Genomic DNA, 19387 nt, shown 5'->3' with positions numbered 1-19387 from the left:
TTACACAGTTTGTAATTACACAGTGTGCAAAATTAACCATGGACCAATAGACAATGTCTATAGAAAATCGAGTCGGTCTATAACAATCGAAATAGCTACAGACCGACTTGTCTATAGGAATTCTGAGTAAAAAACTGGTTCTCCGCTGCTTATTTAACATATATGAGAAGCGGGACCAGTTTATATGTAGTACGCTGATGTTTCTGTTCACCCCTTAGCTGTAATAAATGTTCCACAATGTACAATATACAAATCATTCGAATCAGATTATTCCATTTTCAACAGGGGGGGGGGGGGGGGGGGGGGTGTCAGTTTGATATTTACTTCAATGTACGCCATTTTCATGCAAATTCCAAATGTCCTTTTTGAATGGTTTTAAAAATATGTGGAAGGTGCACGCACTTGAATCAAACGGAAAGCGGTCAGTACAACAAGTTCCAGCATGGCTAAAGTCGCAGAAAATCATGAGAAAACGAAACGTAGTAGAAGTGACTTAGATGAAGAATCAGACAGTGAAACTGAGCTGGAACAAAATGAAAAAGTATACGAAATTCTAATTGAAAAGCTTGACGTGCATTAAATTGAAAAAGAATATAATTAAACTATGAACAAATTGCCAAACCGAATTTGTGTCTATTATTAATTTTTTAATAACAATGAATATTGCATGTTAAATTTCGGTCTATAGGAATTGTTGTGGTCTATAGGACTTTAAAGTTAGTTTCGCACACTGTTTACATGAACACCAACTGAACCGATGTTAAACACATTTTTGGGTCCATGATATTTGCATTTGTTACGTTGTTAAGTAAAGTGTGAACATTGAATAAATTTTCACAATGTGTATTCAATCTTATAGATAATCTCCTTTTATTTCTTATAAAAACCATTTTCTGTCATCTGAAGCAATAACAAAAGATATGGTTACGTAAATCAGTTCTCAGTACCTGACATCACATGATGGGTTAATTACGTAAATCAGTTCTCAATACCTGACATCACATGATGGGTTACATAAATCAGTTCTCAGTCCCTGACATCACATGATGGGTTATGTAAATCAGTTCTCAGTACCTGACATCACATAATGGGTTACGTAAATCAGTTCTCAGTTCCTGACATCACATGATGGGTTACGTAAATCAGTTCTCAGTCCCTGACATCACATGATGGGTTACGTAAATCAGTTCTCAGTCCCTGACATCACATGATGGCAAACCATGACCCAGGTCGGCCACATGTCCATTGCTGAAAGCAGTGAAATCAACATGTGTCAATTTTCCTTGATCTTAATTGTTTGTCATTATAACCAAATATATAAAGAAATATAACAGCTAACTGTAAATTCTCTAAAATATTTTTAATGAATTGTTATATGAATTCAAAAGAAAAACACCCAGGATTTTTCCACCAGTCAAAAATTCATGTAACTACCTGTCTTTGCTGTTCCGTTAAGTTTTCTCACTTTACGTAACATGGTATGGTGGATGTAAATTAATGCATATATTGTAGACCCAAAACCATGTTATACAGTCAGTTCCTTTATTGATAAGACCTTTGATTTGATACTGTAGTCTTTCAACTTGTCACTGCATGACCTCTTGAGTTTGACCAATATGACTGTGTTTTACCATTAGAGATGTAATATAAATCAGGTATTCAATATAACTGTGTCTTACCATTAGAGATGTAATATAAATCAGGTATTCAATATAACTGTGTCTTAGGCCAAGTAAAATTAATTAGTAGATTATCATTCCCGCCCGCCCCTCGAAAATTGCCCCGCCCCGATTTTTTTTATTTTTCAAAATTACGATTTCTGGATATTTTTATGTTCGGTCCGGTATCGTAAACGTACTTTGTTTCACTTTGCCTTTTAGAAACCCAAATACACATGTAATTATGATTTATAAAGCCTTTTCTCAATGAGAGAAGGCATTTTCGAGGTCAAGAATACCATGGCAAAAAATAAAAAATAAAATCCTCCCACCCGCCCCATTTTTTTGTGAAGTTTGAATGATAATCTACTAATTAATTTTACTTGGCCTTACCTTTAGAGATGTGATATAAACAGGTATTCAATATAACTGTGTCTTACCATTAGAGATGTAATATAATCAAGTATTCAATATTACTGTGTCTTACCATTAGAGATTGTAATATAATCAAGTATTCAATATTACTGTGTCTTACCATTAGAGATGTAATATAACCAAGTATTCAATATTACTGTGTCTTACCATTAGAGATGTAATATAATCAAGTATTCAATATAACTGTGTATTACATGTACCATTAGAGATGTAATATAATTAGGTATTTAATATAACTGTCTTATCTTTAGAAATACAATAATCAGGACTGGTATTCAATATTACTGTGTCTTACCATTAGAAATATTATAATCAGGTATTCAATATTATATTAGAGTTATATATTGAACTTATATTGGTGAATATTGGCACGAGTTGACAGCCAACGAGTGCCAATATTCACCTATATAAGTTCAATAACCCTTTTATTATATAGCTAAAGTATTTAGTTGTTAAATTATATCCCTTTTCACTCAAAATACTCCAAAATAGACGAGAATTTATCAATATTGGCATCTAAGGTGAAGGTGTGCAATATCAGCATGCATTTCTTAACTGTGCAATATTTAACCCGTCATTAATGCATGAAGCGAACTGATTTTGAAAACGGGGACATCATAATTTATGTACAGTAAAACATTTTGCTTAAGTAAATATCAAATACCGGCTCTGTCAGATTCGGAGGACCGTCGTCTGCCATTTTGACTTGTTTACGTCGTTACGGTAACGTCAATATTGAACGCTCATACTCGGAATGTTTCGGGCGCATAAAATTTACGCAATGCAAAGTTAGTGTTCAATAAATTCTCAGGATATTGAACGCTAACATTCTCTAGATTTTACACAGAATTTGTATTAGACTATTTATTAGCTATATAATAAAATCAGGTATCCAATATGACTGTGTTTTACCATTAGAGATGTAATATAAACAGGTATTCAATATAACTGTGTCTTACCATTAGAGATGTGATATAAACAGGTATTCAATATTACTGTGTCTTACCATTAGAGATGCGATATAATCAGGTATTCAATATAACTGTGTCTTAAATTACCATTAGAGATATAATATAATCAGGTATTTAATTTATTTGTGTCTTATCAGTAGGTGTGCAATAAGACAGGTCTTTTATTTTCAGTAAACAATTTAACCAGATGTTACCAATAAATGTCTTAGCTATAAACAGTTTAATGCATGTATCTCTTAAGAATTTTATCTTTGTTTATTGAATAGGTCTACATGACATTTTTTATGATAATGGTAAAAATTTTAATTGTGGTGTTTTAAAGATGTATGCAGATGCAGCACTTTTCATTATTGTATTGCGTTGAATGAAAGAAGAAGTTGATATGATGAACTGGTACTGCTGAGTGCGGTGTTTGCTTCTTATAATTGTAATTCACTGAAAGAAAAGATTGCATGCTCTACATTGTTTTAACCCGTTACATCATTACAGGGCCTGCCTCTTGTCATAAGCCTGAATCTACTTAAACCTGAAAGGCAGAACAAGTTCTCTTTTATCAGTTTGCCTTCTGTTTTGTCACAGGTCGGCCTCTCCAAACAATGGTTTTATGATTCTGAACCGACTTGGGTTGAACAACCTGATAGAGCCAATCACAAAAGATTTGGAATTCCAGCTGCAGGACCCATTTCTTCTCTATCGCAATACCAAAGGTCAGTGGGCAGAATCACCATCTCATGCACTCTGGGAAATCAGATACCTAAGTGTTTTTTTAAGGGGGTAAGGGATCTGTTTTCCTCAGATTGTTGCTTGGTGACCTTGTAGAGGGAACCTTGCCATGTGACCTGAGACACAAATTTCCAGTAAATATTCAAAAAAAGAAGGAAAAAAAGAAAAATCTGCAGTTTCAATGTTTCTATGTACATTAAATACTTGTAAAATTTCCAGCAAATATTTGAAAAAGAAGCATTTTTCGAAAGAAAAGAAAAATCTGTAGTCTCAATGCTTCCCTATATATTGAATACTTGTCATGGTCCATCCACTGAGGATAATTTTTTGTAATGAAATGTGAAGCTGAGTAAATATAGTGTCGGATTCTGGTTTCAATCATCCCCTATTATTGGGATGGCTCTAAAGAATGAAAACCATCTGTTAAGATAGAAAACAAGTAGAACAGTACATTAAAGCCCACCATCCAACAGGCAGCAGTAATGTCAGGCATTGCTCCCATGCTTTCATCACAAAAGACAGGAAATATTTTTTTTAGATCTTAAATTTAAAAAATTCTGTTCGTTTTTCTACCTATTTTGTATGTTTTTAGTTCTTAATGCCATATATGTCCAACATCAAATATGATGTCGATATCGACAATAGCATGACCATATCATGTTGATAACATCATCTTAAAAAGTTATAATCTGTCATTACTGTTTGTTTTCAAGGACCAAATACGATGTCGATATCAACGATGTCGTTATAATCATCTGACAAAGATATTGTTTACCAACACTGCTTTCCAATGACCATGAGTACGATATCGACAATATCAACATTAACTTGGTGATATCTATTCAATATTGTCAGTTGACAAAGTTATAATTAACAATATAAAAGACCTTTTTAAGGACCACATACATGTATGATTTCGACATCGACAATAACGTAACGATATTGTACTGTCTGAATTACATAACCGACAATCAATATTCACAATCCATGTTTAATCAGCATCAAATGGTATATTAGGATTAAACATTTGGCTTTGCATTTTTGAAAATTTAAATATATATTCAAGTATCATATTTTATAAAGATAGTTATATCCCAGGAAAACTATGAATCCTTGCACATAACTCCATTAAATTCATTAATCACAACAATTTTTATACGCCCGTCAAAGACGGGACGTATTATGGTATGGCTCTGTCCGTCTGTCTGTCCGTCTGTCCGAACCTTGTGGGCAGGATACAGACTGAACCATAAGCCCTAGGACTTTACAACTTGGTACATTTGATCACCATGATGAGAGGAAGATGCCTATTGTTTTTCAAGGTCAGAAGTCAAAGGTCAAGGTCGTAGTATCACTTATTAGGAAAACCTTGTGGGCAGGATACAAACCGAACCGTAAGCTCCAGGATATTATAACTTGGTATATTTGATCACCATGATGAGAGGAAGATGCCTATTGTTTTTCAAGGTCAAAGGTCAAGGTCGTAGCATCACTTTTTAGGAAAACCTTGTGGGCAGGATACAAACCAAACCGTAAGCTCCAGGATATTATAACATGGTATATTTGATCATCATGATGAGAGGAAGGTGCCTATTGTGTTTCAAGGTCAAAGGTCAAGGTTGTAGTATCACTTATTACGAAAACCTTGTGGGCAGGATACAAACCGAACCGTAAGCTCCAGGATATTATAACTTGATATATTTGATCATCATAATGAGAGGAAGGTGCCTATTGTTTTTCAAGGTCAAAGGTCAAGGTCGTAGTATCACTTATTAGGAAAACCTTGTGGGCAGGATACAAACCGAACCGTAAGCTCCAGGATATTATAACTTGGTATATTTGATCACCATGATGAGAGGAAGATGCCTATTGTTTTTCAAGGTCAAAGGTCAAGGTCATAGTATCACTTTTTAGGAAAACCTTGTGGGCAGGATACAAACCGAACCGTAAGCTCCAGGATATTATAACTTGGTATATTTGATCACCATGGTGAGAGGAAGATGCCTATTGTTTTTCAAGGTCAAGGTCGTAGTATCACTTATTAGGAAAACCTTGTGGGCAGGATACAAACCGAACCGTAAGCTCCAGGATATTATAACTTGGTATATTTGATCATCATGATGAGAGGAAGGTGCCTATTGTTTTTCAAGGTCAAAGGTCAAGGTCGTAGTATCATTATTAGGAAAACCTTGTGGGCAGGATACAAACCGAACCGTTAGCATATTTATGAAGTAGCGCATTCTAAGGCTATCCCTCTTTATATATTGATATCCATTTCTACAAGCATAATAATGAATTAGCTCACAGAGGACAGTGCTAACTTCACTAAAATATGAATCCCACTAAAATATGTTTTCCTTGAGCAAAATCTACGGGCGTATTATGCCACGTTGGTGTTGCTCTTGTTGCATTTCCTTTGTTCAACAATGCTTTTTACGACATTTTGCAATTTTTATCAACTTTTCCTCATTGTACATATCACACTTGGGTATTTTTTTGTGTATGCAATGAAATTAAAATTTGATAGATTGTTCCCAGCTATGTATGCATACAATTTATGTTTTCTCATCTAAATGTTCTATAATTACATTAGCACATCTATTTCTTAAATAAATGTGATTCCCCAAAAATAATTAGAACTCCAAAACTACAGCCAGATGAATTAATATGTCTTCGAATCATATAATCTGACAATATTTGTGTTTTTGATTTGTGAACTTACGAGGGCGAGTCAATAAGCAACCAGCCCAACTTATTTCCATTTGAGATCCACCTCTTCTTTTTCGATGTAATTGCCCTCTAGTGTGACGCACTTAGACCAACGGTGTTCAGGTGCCATGAGCCCAGAACTGAAAAAGTCAGGGTCCTTTCCGTTAACCCACTCCTCAACTGCCATCACAACTTCTTTGTCAGACCGAAAATGATGTCCACAGATATCATTTTTCAAGTTTGGGAATAGGAAGAAGTCGCTAGGAGCTAGGTCAGGCGAATAGGCAGGATGTGGTATTAATTCATACCCGTTTCACTTTGCAGAATCCATTGCATCTTTGCAAGTGTGGATTATCGCGTTGTCCTGTTGCAGCAAAACACCTTTAGAGAGTTTACCTCAGTATTTTTCAACGATGGCGGTTATCAGCTGGTCTAGCAAGTTTGCATAGTACACTCCAGTTATTGTACTTCTCGTGGGTAAAAAGTCCAACATAATAGCGCCTTTTGCGTCCCAAAATACTGTGGCCATCACTTTGCCAACAGATGGTTGCGTCTTGAACTTCTTTGGCCTTGGGGATCCAGGCCCTACCCACTGATGACTCTGAGCTTTATTCTCTGGCTCATAATAATGAACCCAAGTCTCATCTACAGTCACCAGACGCCAAAGAAAATCATCTTTTGAGCTAAAACGCTTCAACAAGGCGCTGCATACTGATGCTCTGGTTGCCATTTCCTCATCTTTAAGGGATTTGGGGACCCATCAGGCTGTTTGCTTGCCCATACCTGAACGATCATGTAAGATCATTGAAACACTACCATATGAAATGCCTTATGTCTGCGCTATTTCTTCTACCTGAATTCGCCCATCAGAGTATACCAGATCCCGAACTTTCTTACACATTTCTTCATCGGTGGCATCCAGTGGGCGTCCAGACCTGGCTTCATCTTCTAAAGACATTCTACAGCGTTTGAATTCCCTTACCTAGAATGTAACCGGATCATAAGATGGTGCAGAAGACCCATAAATGTTGGCTAACTCGCCATGTATTTCCTTGCCTGTTTTACCTTTTAAATACAAGTATCGAATTAAAGCATGGTACTCAACTTTAGATGAAAAGCATGCCTTTTGCATCACTAGCCATGTTTGACATTCAATATCTTATTAAAGAATGACTCGATACGCGTGCAATTTTGTACCCAGGTATAAAACATGTATTGAAACAAGGCATGAAAATTGTGACCGTCTCAGTCAATCGGAAATGGGATAGGCTAGTTACTTATTGACTCGCCCTTGTATACTGAGATATAATTGACAATCACATACTGCAGGTAAATTCTTGAATTTCAGCTGTAACGGTAGAGTCCCTGCTAAAACAATGAACACAAGATGAAGGACAAATCATGATATTGAACGAACTGAAAACTTCAGGGATAGGAATAAGACTAGGGTTAGCATTAGAGTTAGAAATAGGGTTAGTATTAGAGTTAAATTTAGGGTTAGATTTAGGGTTAAGGGTTAGGTTTAGGGTTAAGGTTTAAAGTTTAGGTATATTGTTAGGGTTAGGTTTAGTTTTAATACATTAAGTCTATAGAGTTGGATGGTATATTCATGGGGACCACCTTACTCTACCTGCATGATGGCACCACATTTATGAGACTGGCAAATTACAATTGTTCTATTACCGTATATACTCACCTATAAGTCGGATTTTTTGGGAGTTAAATTTCGGTCCAAAACTCTACGTTCGACTTATAGGAGTGACCTAAGAAGATTAGCATTTTTCTGGACGGCGTAATGTATAGCCTAGTATTCTTTAAACTACAAAAACATGGACGAAATAAACAAATAGTAACTGTTTAATTTGCTGAGAATAAAAAGTGAAATATCGATGTCATATCCCAAAACATTATTGGAATTGATTTGTTGGGAAAAGATATAATATATCGGCACATTTCTAAAAATATTATTTGAAACACAGGTAAAAACATTAGAGCATTGATTTGAGATTGTAAACCGATTCTTATAGGCGAACCGACTTATAGGCGAGTATATACGGCATATGGCACAACTCCAGGAACTTAGATCACCCCTCGTATAGTATTACGTTTTATTTTCTATTTACAAAATATGAACAGATATTTCAAACTAAAAGTGGCACGCATGATGGAGATAGCCACTACAAGATCGTGATTCGATATCGATATCATCAATATCGGGGATATCAACAGAATGAAAAATTACACACGTGGTCGTAATATTCAACACGGTTATGATTCATTATCAATTCGATGTTGTCGATAACAACGATATCAACAAGATGGAAGATCTCAGTGGTCATGATTCAATATCACCAGTTAGAGATTATTCGGACTAAAATTGACGTGTGTCATTCAGACGATAGTCAACATGATAATGATTCGATATCGATATGATGTCGATGATACCGACGAATAGAAAACCTGAACATTCTAAATCAGATATTGATACAATGTCGTTGATATCAACAAGACAGAAAACCCCAACAATGATGATTTAATATCATTACGATATTGACTATACAAACCCTCAGGATTAGAGCCTAAGTATATAACCCAGTATAGCTGATATAGTTGATTTCATATTGATATTGTTTTACTATTGTTGATATTGTAACAGTGTGTTTTGGACATAACTCCTTAATGCCGACAGTCACAGAAATCTTTAAAACCTAGCTGTCTGAAATTTTCCTAGACATTGTCAAGAGGAAGCGCAAAGTAGACATTAATTTGATAATTTAGAAATATACAAGTCATTCACACCGACATTGACGACTTTTAATCGTAACCTTTCTCTACATCATGCTCGGTGTCCTCTGGTTATCCAACAATGACGATTTTCAATCTAGTAGAATATTCCTATTTTTCAGGTCCATGAATATTTCTGATACACATTTTATATTTTCATGTAAAAAAAAAAATTCTTCTAAATTCAAGTACATATGTACTGGTAAGTAATTTGAAATTTAATCGACTTCTGACTATATGTAATGATTATTTTTCATCTATAAATGTAAAATGAGTATTTATGGATTTTATTTTAGCAATCTATGGCATTTGGTTCTATGACAAAGATGAATGTGCTCGAATTGGACAGTTAATGAATAGGTAGGTATATTGGCAGACACAGACACAAGATATCGTGTGATGTAATCAGGGTGAATAATTAGTTTCATGCTAGCAGGAGTAGACTTGTCTACGGAACATATGCTTATATGCAGTTCAGAGCAAATTATGATGGAATATTTTCTTGCCAACCCTAATAATTTAGATGTAGCTGATTTAAACAATTTGCTTCATCAAAGAAAGAAAACGAAACATATAAAATTGCGGTAAAAGCTTTAATTTGCCTGAATGATTTTTCGGTGAAATTCATTTACTTTCACAAGACCAATTCCACTTAATTCCAATTAAAGGAAAAAAAAAATTTGATTAAAATTTTTTTTAGAATGCTGAAGGCCTGACTTGCTCAGATTCAGGGTGTTAATTTTTGCTTAGAGCTCTTGATTGCCAAAATTATAATCATTGGTAATTGTTTACGTGAAGTACACTTTACTAAGTGGTAGTTATTATGATTCATCAAAACGATTAAAGATTTACTCTTTATTCTCAAGTAAGCAGCTGTTTTTAGCAGGTTGCAAAAATAACCCACAATATGGTGTCTCTGAGAGACTCGTTTTTAATTATTTAACAAACATTACATTAAAAGTTCTAAATAAAAATCTTGCAGACAACTCATCTCATCAAGTATGCAATTTAAAAAAGAAAATGCAAGGGATTCAAGGCAGGAAAATTTCAATGTTTACTCTCGATATTATTAGAAATTAGCATTAATTAATCTGTGTCGACCATCAATGAAGACAGAACTGCACGTGGAAAACAGATGCTCTCTGTTTGCTGCAGAGAACAACCAAGTAAATGAGTGTTTTCTGTAAAAACACGCATCAGAGACAGTGCAGCAAAAAAATGAAATTATTCGGGAGAAAAGAAATTACCAGTTATTTTTCAAAGATATGGAAAGAAAACATTCAACGAATTAACTTAGTGTGTGCTGATTTAACTCTTAGGAGGAAACACTTGATAATAGAATAAATGATACCTACCTCTTTACTCTATAATTTTACATTTTGATAAATGTAAGTATTTTGATCTACTAGAATGAGATTATTTTTAACTGGAGTTTAAACATTCTTCATTTGTTTACACCATTGTATGTAACTTGTAAACAAGTATAATGCACACATTACTCATGAGCAGTACCGCTCTTTCACAAATGTACAAATGTTTGTGTTGTGAATGAGATGAAGAAGAAAGAAAACAGGAATGTAGTCAATGTAGTGATTAAAATCTAGGTATCATCTATTTTATGTTTATACAAGGTAGTTGTATTTAAATCTAAGATTAGTCTGACCCAGTCATCCGACTGTTGGGCCTGACTGGCAGAGTTTGATTTGGTGTAATGAAGTCCTTGTGAGAGTGTAGTAACTTAGAATGTGTGATGTGTCAGGATAAACCGTGACATACACATGTAAACTATGACCTCTTGCTCAACTGATTGAGCGTTCTTCATTCAGTTTGTTGCAGTTAGCCATTGACTATCACAGAGCCAAGTCAGACATGAGACAGAGGCGAGCGTCCGAGTCCGACAGCATACTGGACAAAGAGGAGAGCACTCCCAAAAACGTGGATATTCTACAGATGCTGTCAAAAGCTCAGCATGAATATGACAGGGTAAAGATCAATAGTACATTTAGAAACATACTGTAATTATTGTTAAACCCCCAACATTGAATGTCCTTATGTCTATCTGTCTATCAACACTGCTATCTAAGACTTACAGATGTTTTGGTATTAATTGGATAAGGAGCAGAGGAAGGCAAGGATACATTTTGAGGTCATAGGTCAAGTTCATCTTGAGTAGCCAATGGACTTTACGTTCAGAACTAATTGGACGAGTAAAAGACACTGACTGTACAAGTTACAGAGGTCAAGGTCACAGAATGACAATTGAGTATGGGGCTGTATGACTTGCTTGCAAAATTATAAAATTGCGGAATTTGTATTTAGTGCAAGACAGGTAAAGGTAAAACCAAACCACCTGTAGATTTTGAGACATGGGGTCAAAGGAGCTTGTTATGGACCTGAACTTATGGCAAGGCCTACTTGAATGCCAGTTTTTTAAAATTTTCTGTAGGATTTCCAAAGCAGTGCAATTTTATTTGAAAAATCTCCCTTCAAAATTTTGAATTTATAGACCAGAGGACAGTTTGTAGGTAGCTGATGCATAAAAACAGTTACTACAATCTTAAGTGGGAATTTTTTTGTTTACTTGTCTTTTCTGGTTTCACTATTTCCAGTCCAAGTGTGGTATTCCCTTGCCAAAGACAGGGGACCCCAAACCTATGATTGATAATCCTAATGCATCAGCAACAAAGGCCTCGGATTTAATCAGACCAACTCCACTGAAGATGGGGGATGTAAACGACGAGGGTAAGAACCGGGTCTCACACGTCAGTTAAACCTTAGTTTCTGTGATTGACTCTGTGTGAAATGTAGATTGATATTTTAGAAATTGATAAACTGTCCTTTTACAAAAACTTGCTCTTTATATTTTAAAACTTCTTGCATAGGAGATCTTTGATATATGATGGTATGAGACAATCTATCATTGCTTCTTTGTCAGGTGGCGGGGACAGCAAGAAGAGTAACAGCCCTGTGGCACCGCCTTTAACAGCCCCTGCGACAGCCCCAGGAGCCGCCCCCATTAGTTTGGAAACCTTGTTCAGAAATGCTAGTCTACAGCAACAAAATATCAACAGGTCTGACAATGCCAGACCTCCACAGCCATTTAATAGGTCTGAAAACCCCAGGCCACAGCCATTTCACAGGTCAGAAACTGAAGCAAAAAAATCACATAACAGGGCATGTTGGATACCACTTTGATTGTGGGGGCTTTTCTGTACAAACTCTTTACAGAATTTTACTGTATGTATACATATCTCAAACAAGTAATATTCAGATCTTATGTTTTCTAGGTCCATGTCTATGACAGAGGGGGACTCAAAATCTCAAGACTTATTGCGCCATATTATGTCGAGTGGTTCCATGGTGGAAGACATAGAGAGACAGCATCGCCGTCAACCATCCCCCAAAGGTCCGTCTGCTCCTCAACTACAGAAACTCCCACAAAACTTCAAATCCAGCCAGAAAGTAGCTCTGTCTGACAAGATACCAGAAAAGGAGCCTAATGAAGCTCCAGTGAATGCTAAATTTGACTTGTCACCTTATTTAAAAATGAATGAAAAGGGTCCAGAGGCTGGAGGTGTGGAGGATAAAGTGAAGAGGAGGTCCCCCAATGTACAGGAGACGGAGGGGAAGGAGAGTCTGCTGACGCCAGGAGCATTACAAACCTCATTTTCCTTGGGTGCAGAAGTGGTATACTGAGAATATATTATCTATCTTGCATGAGAGAATGAAACTATGGTGTCATAACTCCTGTACACAAAGTTTAGGGGGTATGTTGGCATCACCTTGTCTGATTGTTCAGGCATCTGTTGACATTTTTTGTTCAAAATTTTCTACCAGTGCTTTATTTTTAGCCATGTTGTAATCCATGTGTACCTGCGTATCTGAGTTTTACTGGGGTTTTTTCCCCGAAGATTGATTCATTCTATTCGGAGAAAGTTATAGCTATTTTAAGATTATTTTTATGACATTTTAATTACGCCAAATGTGTTTGCGACATGGAAAGATCAAATGTTCATACTTGAATCTGGGGTTGTTCGTAACATGGTACAACTCTAGTGCAAAGTGATTTGGACGTAGCTGATGTCACGTGGAAAATCATATATCCCTTATGAATGTGTTCTGATTTTATCCCAAGCTCAAGTAGAAAATGTCAAGTTGAATTGGAGAAAAGGGTTAATAGTTCTTGTTCAGATTTTATCTTTTTAAAATGGAGAAAGATGAGATACTCATAATACTCTGCTTCAATGGGGATGTGTTCTGATGTTTTGACCAATGGTCATTTGGACAATGTCAAGGTCTCTGAGAAAAAAGAAATTCTTGCTTGTCAATGCCATATCATTGGATGTGAAAGTGTGCTTTCGCTACATGTGATGTGCCATGTCCCAAGATTATTTGGAGAATTTTGAGGCTACTGATATCTTTTCTGTTGAAATACTTGATTCTCATTCATAACTCTGTTAAAATTTGTGTGTCGTCATTGTCGTTATTAACTTTTCACATCTCAACTTCTCCAATACTACAATGGCAATCGTGCAAAGTATACTGACACAAACTTCATTCTTGTTTGTTTAAGGGAAGATAATTTGGAAATAGAATGAGAAATTCTTTTTTAAAAAACAAAAAAAAAACTTTGAATGCCAAATATTACATGATAGTTTCCTTATGTAGTGTAGATTCAAAATTGCCTAAACCAAGACCCCAAAGGCTAGGATGAGGCCATATAATAGGTTTGAAGTTTTATGTAAAAATATGTAGGACAAATCTGTAAAAACAATAATTTCTAAAGTCTTCTAAAATTCAGACTGGTAAAATGTGTCAATTTCATAGGAAAGCATCATCTTATACTGTAGTTTCAAATTTGTTTACTATATGACCCCCACAAAACATTTTGGAGTATATTGTGGGGAGGGGGGAGGTCAAGGGTCAAAAATTTAATTTTCAAGAATATCAAAGCATCATCATGTAGTGTAAATTCATAGTAGGCATTTGATTTTTTAAATCAGTTTTTATTCAAACTTCTTTTTACAAGGATACAGCTAGTTTAAGCAATATGATATTGTTCTCGTGTAGTGAAAATTTAGTTTTGTTCATAATTCTGTAACAGGTTGACTCGGGTGAGCACGGTGGTGCATGGAGTCCTGTTACATTTACACATTGCCAATCATATGACAGATCATTGCAATGATAATTGGTTGTTTAAAATTGTGAATTTTACGTGCTATATTTCAGACTACGGGATTGTCTCGGTTACTTCCGCAGAACCCTGCAGATGTTTTACTGACACCTATGGCATTCACTCAGTCTCCTAAGTCAGTTTCTCCCTCCACTACAACATGTAAGTCATGCCGTCATTCACTCAGTCTCCTAAGTCAGTTTCTCCCTCCACTACAACATGTAAGTCATGTCAATCACTCAGTCTCCTAAGTCAGTTTCTCCCTCTACAACATGTAAGTCATGCCGTCATTCACTCAGTCTCTTAAGTTAGTTTCTCCCTCCACTACAACATGTAAGTCATGCCGTCATTCACTCAGTCTCTTAAGTCAGTTTCTCCCTCCACTACAACATGTAAGTCATTCACTCAGTCTCCTAAGTCAGTTTCTCCCTCCACTACAACATGTAAGTCGTGCCATCATTCACTCAGTCTCTTAAGTCAGTTTCTCCCTCCACTACAACATGTAAGTCATGTTGTCATACACTCAGTCTCCTAAGTCAGTTTCTCCCTCTACAACATGTAAGTCATGTTGTCATTCACTCAGTCTCCTAAGTCAGTTTCTCCCTCCACTACAACATGTAAGTCATGTCGTCATTCACTCAGTCTCCTAAGTCAGTTTCTCCCTCTACAACATGTAAGTCATGCCGTCATTTGTTTCCAAGAAAATCTGGTGCAGGAAATAATGAAATTGAATGCCCTTTGCCAAATAAAAAAAGAGAGAAAACCAGGTTGGGTACTCATAAAATCAAAATCACGTTGAATTTCTCTAAGTGTCACTGTTGCCTTCTTGTAAAGATAGAATGTGTTAATCTTGTTTGACCATCCATCAATCTGCTATACTACAGATTTTCAGACTGTTCTCTGCTGATACTGTGTTGATATGTAGGTAGTATATTTAGTTGTATAAGGATGATTTGTGGATCAAGTAAGTTTTGTTATGTTGTTTACAAAGAGCAGGCAAGCATAAACTGAACGCAGTAGTTTTAGGATTATGAGTGACATGTTAAGTTTTACATTTCAGTGTAGTGAAATTAATTATAGTTTAGGCCACTGGGGTCAGAGACAATCCTATAATTCACAGTTTTTTACGCTTTGGGTTAATAAATATCAAATGGAAGAGTGAATAAAATTTTGTTCTAGTTAGCATAGTTTTAACAGAGTAACTGCCCTTGAAAATGACCAGGAATTCAAATGAACCAAATATTGTTTTGTATGGAACTGATTTTGTAGTTTATGATTAATACATACTATAACAACTCTTTCATAATATTTTGAATACTTAATTATAAATTCAAATGAAACTTTTTCAAAATTTTAAAATCCAAACAAACTCTCATGTTGGAAAGATAACTCTAGCATTTATGAAGAACTTTTTCAAACAAAAAACTTGTGAATCTATCAATTTTCTATCAAAGAAAGTCTTCACTTTTTCTAAGTTTGACTGATAAGAATGAAGGATGCATCTCTAGTAATCAAATTAAACCTATATGACCTGAGATTTGCTTATTTTATTGCAGCTGAATTGGTTTTAAAAAAAAAATTGATTTAAACTTTTCCTAAATTATATGCCTGAAAACATTTGCATTTAATTGAAATAATGGAAAGATTATTTATAAAAATAAATATTGTGTGTTAACACTGAATCTGCATTCAACGGAACTCTTTAGTGTAAGGAGGAAATAGTTGTCATTTAAATACCATTTGTCCTTATATCAAGTTATATTTGATTTTTGTTAAACCACCACCCTTTGTGATTTTGGAAATGTGCAACAGTATAACAAATTTTGCAATGAATTGAATGCAGAGCATATTAATCTATAGTTTAATCATATATAAGTATTTGCCATTCATTTATTGAACAATTTAGAATACTTTATAATATGAATATTCATTATAGGTAAAATATTTTTCACCTGAGTCACTTGTATCTGTTTTTTTGCATTGGTCATAAACTTTTGGACATTTTTAGCTTCTTTCGAACGGCTGAACCAATGCTAATCAATTTTGATATGTAGCATCGTTGGGAAAAGGGGAACAGAATTTCATTGGAAGACTGGTATTACTAAAAAAAAAATTAATTTCTTCCAAACAGGAAACAAAACTAATCCCTATTATATTAAACAGTTATCTCATTTGATTAAATCTTTAAAATTACCGATATCATTAGGCCTACTGCTGGCATTTCACCGCTGATCTAAGGAGATCATTAGGCCTACTGCTGGCATTTCACCGCTGATCTAAGGAGATGACTAATGAAGAGTTTCACTAATCACATGCCTTTTGATGGTATATTGATACATTTGACACCCAAACATGGACAGTTGTTTTTGGAACAGGGTAATGGATGGTGGTATGCAAACTCTTTTGCATTATAACAGGAGATTGATATAGCAGGAAAAACATTCCTGATTAAACATGGCAATATAGTGAAAACCGTGATAAATCTTGTGTTGACAATTCAACTAGGTAGTCACCTCAATTTTGACATGGTTATTACATTTGTTAACTTAGCTGCCAGTAAGGATGTTTCATGTTATTCCAATGTCTGGATTAGCATTATACATGTAAGTTTTTATGAATATTCCATTTCATTCCAGCTTCACTTCTACTTTTTTATTTCAGTGACCACTCAGGACTCCTCAGATGACCTCCCCATTGCAGCCCTCACCAAAGAACAGCTACAGCAAGCTCTCATACATCTGATTAAGGTATGTTGTGTCATTCATTCAGGAGGTCATCGACTTCATTCAGGAGGTCATCAAGTTCATTCAGGAGGTCATTGAGTTCATTCAGGAGGTCATCGAGTTCAATCAGGAGGTCATTAAGTTCATTCAGGAGGTCATCGACTTCATTCAGGAGGTCATCAAGTTCATTCAGGAGGTCATCAAGTTCATTCAGGAGGTCATTGAGTTCATTCAGGAGGTGATCAAGTTCAATCAGGAGGTCATCGACTTCATTCAGGAATGAGTGAATGTGGTCTGTAACTCTTTTTGCTGTTGAAATTTTACATCTGAATAAAACATTGTCAACTGGAGTAAGTTTTGGTCTTATACTAAGTCACACTGTGAGCAAAATTTGGCATACCAGACCAGTGATTTTTTTTAAGGGCCATTTTGGGTCCGAATTTCAGCCCTTTCCCCTCCTAAAAATTGCCAATTTTTTTTTTCCCAATTTAGGTTGTATTTTTCCCAAAAATAAAATTATGAAAGGAAAACGTATTTGAAAAAAATAAACATTCGATGTGAATTATATGCATAAGATTTAACAAAGATTATGGGAATGATGATTTGGATAGAATAATTGAAAATTTTAGAAAGTTAAAGAAAATTAGATGTGTAAAATAAAGATAATATAATGTATATGATTTTAGAACTTATTTATGATAAAATTGATTTTTCCCAATTTGACTGAATAGGCAATAATTTTTCCCAATTCGAAAGCCACAGGACCTTTGTAAAAAATGTAGAAACAAACACTGCAAACAATTTGATCCAAATTCAAATAGTCATGTAATGTATGACAATTTTTCAAACATGATCTGAATGTAAAATCATGAAATTTAAACTTCTCTTGAGTCTGATCTCACATATTTTAAAACAACTTCAAGTGCACTATATACCGTTCAAAAAATTGAACACCAAGCTAATCATTATAAAGGACAGGGGACATTAAGGCATTGTTCTTACCAATTTTCACCCCCATATTCTACATGTATCTAGTCCCAGTCTTAGATGTATTGTATCTAAGTAAAGCTACAAACATTGCCTTCATGAAAAAAAAAGTTTTTCTGGTCATTCTTTCATGTGATTGTAACTTGTAATTTCATCAATTTGGCAGAAAAGGTACGTTTTTGCTATTAATTTTTGGCAGTTTTATTGTAATTAGATTCAAAGAACACAATGAAACTTCGAATTATCCTACTTTTGAGATTTAGTAATGTCTGTGGAATTTAGAATTATCCTACTTTTGAGATTTAGTATTGTCTGTGGAATATAGAATTATCCTACTTTTGAGATTTAGTATTGTCTGTGGAATATAGAATTATCCTACTTTTGAGATTTAGTATTGTCTGTGGAATTTTGAATTATCCTACTTTTGAGAATTAGTAATGTAGAACTTGAGGCTGATGATATGAAGCATTGTTTGATGTGATGATTGATACATCTTCACAGGCAGATGATTGTTGACATGTTTAGAAAATTAAAATCAAAGAAAATGTAAAGAGCAATACAAATGAAATCATGGTCCTGGCTGTATAAATTTATCAAATTCTATTTTCTCTATTCTTTTATTAAGTCTCCTAAATGAAGTTAGACTCGTTGTTTTTGCTCAATTCTTATTTACAACAGTATAAATGTTTATTTGGTATGTATACATACAAACATACATACATAAATACCAAGGATGCCCAATGAAAGCTCAAAAGCTTATTTATAATGGGATCCTTTACTGCATGGATGTTTGCGCTAGGGGTTCATTTATACACGTATTGTCAACAATCACAAAAGTAGATGCATATTTTAAACTTTGACAGTACTTCAGTATACAAGTGCTGTCGTTCATCAATCAACGTAAATGATGACGTAGGGATATTAAACAATATCTATAGTATAATTTGCCTTTGGGGTTCAAAGTTCAAATATCATTGTCACGATAAAGCTGAATGTATTTTGATGTTACTGTTGATATGTATCTATATTTAGATTCCCTGTCCCCATCTATTGAAACTCTGTTAAATATGCACACTTTGAAGAAACTTTCATTTTTTTTTTTATTTATATATATGTTCCAGAACAATTGCAGTTTTATTGACAGTATACACAAACAAAAAACCCACCTAATATTTTGTTTATATTTTTGTTGTTCCAGAACAATTGCAGTTTTATTGACAGTAT

General features: G+C 34.8%; 1 protein-coding gene across 3 annotated transcripts in view; it reads left to right on the top strand.

Moving 5' to 3' along the window:
* Positions 1-19387, top strand: part of LOC125657025 (mRNA-decapping enzyme 1A-like) — a 42416-nt gene that overhangs the window by 13593 nt on the left and 9436 nt on the right. For all 3 annotated transcript variants that reach the window (XR_008796806.1, XR_008796805.1, XM_048887655.2), the window contains exons 3-10: positions 3644-3771; positions 9577-9640; positions 11107-11263; positions 11890-12022; positions 12216-12420; positions 12568-12967; positions 14510-14615; positions 17115-17200. Coding sequence is in view for 1 of the 3 variants with exons in the window: in XM_048887655.2 (XP_048743612.1) it covers positions 3644-3771; positions 9577-9640; positions 11107-11263; positions 11890-12022; positions 12216-12420; positions 12568-12967; positions 14510-14615; positions 17115-17200 (1279 nt within the window). In the remaining 2 variants the exon portion in view is untranslated. The remainder of the gene's footprint in view (positions 1-3643; positions 3772-9576; positions 9641-11106; positions 11264-11889; positions 12023-12215; positions 12421-12567; positions 12968-14509; positions 14616-17114; positions 17201-19387) is intronic.

This window comes from Ostrea edulis, chromosome 7 (assembly GCF_947568905.1).
Source record: "Ostrea edulis chromosome 7, xbOstEdul1.1, whole genome shotgun sequence".
Taxonomy (NCBI): domain Eukaryota; kingdom Metazoa; phylum Mollusca; class Bivalvia; order Ostreida; family Ostreidae; genus Ostrea; species Ostrea edulis.
The sequence above is the reverse complement of the archived record's forward strand: the minus strand, read 5'-3'. Positions and strand labels throughout refer to the sequence as shown.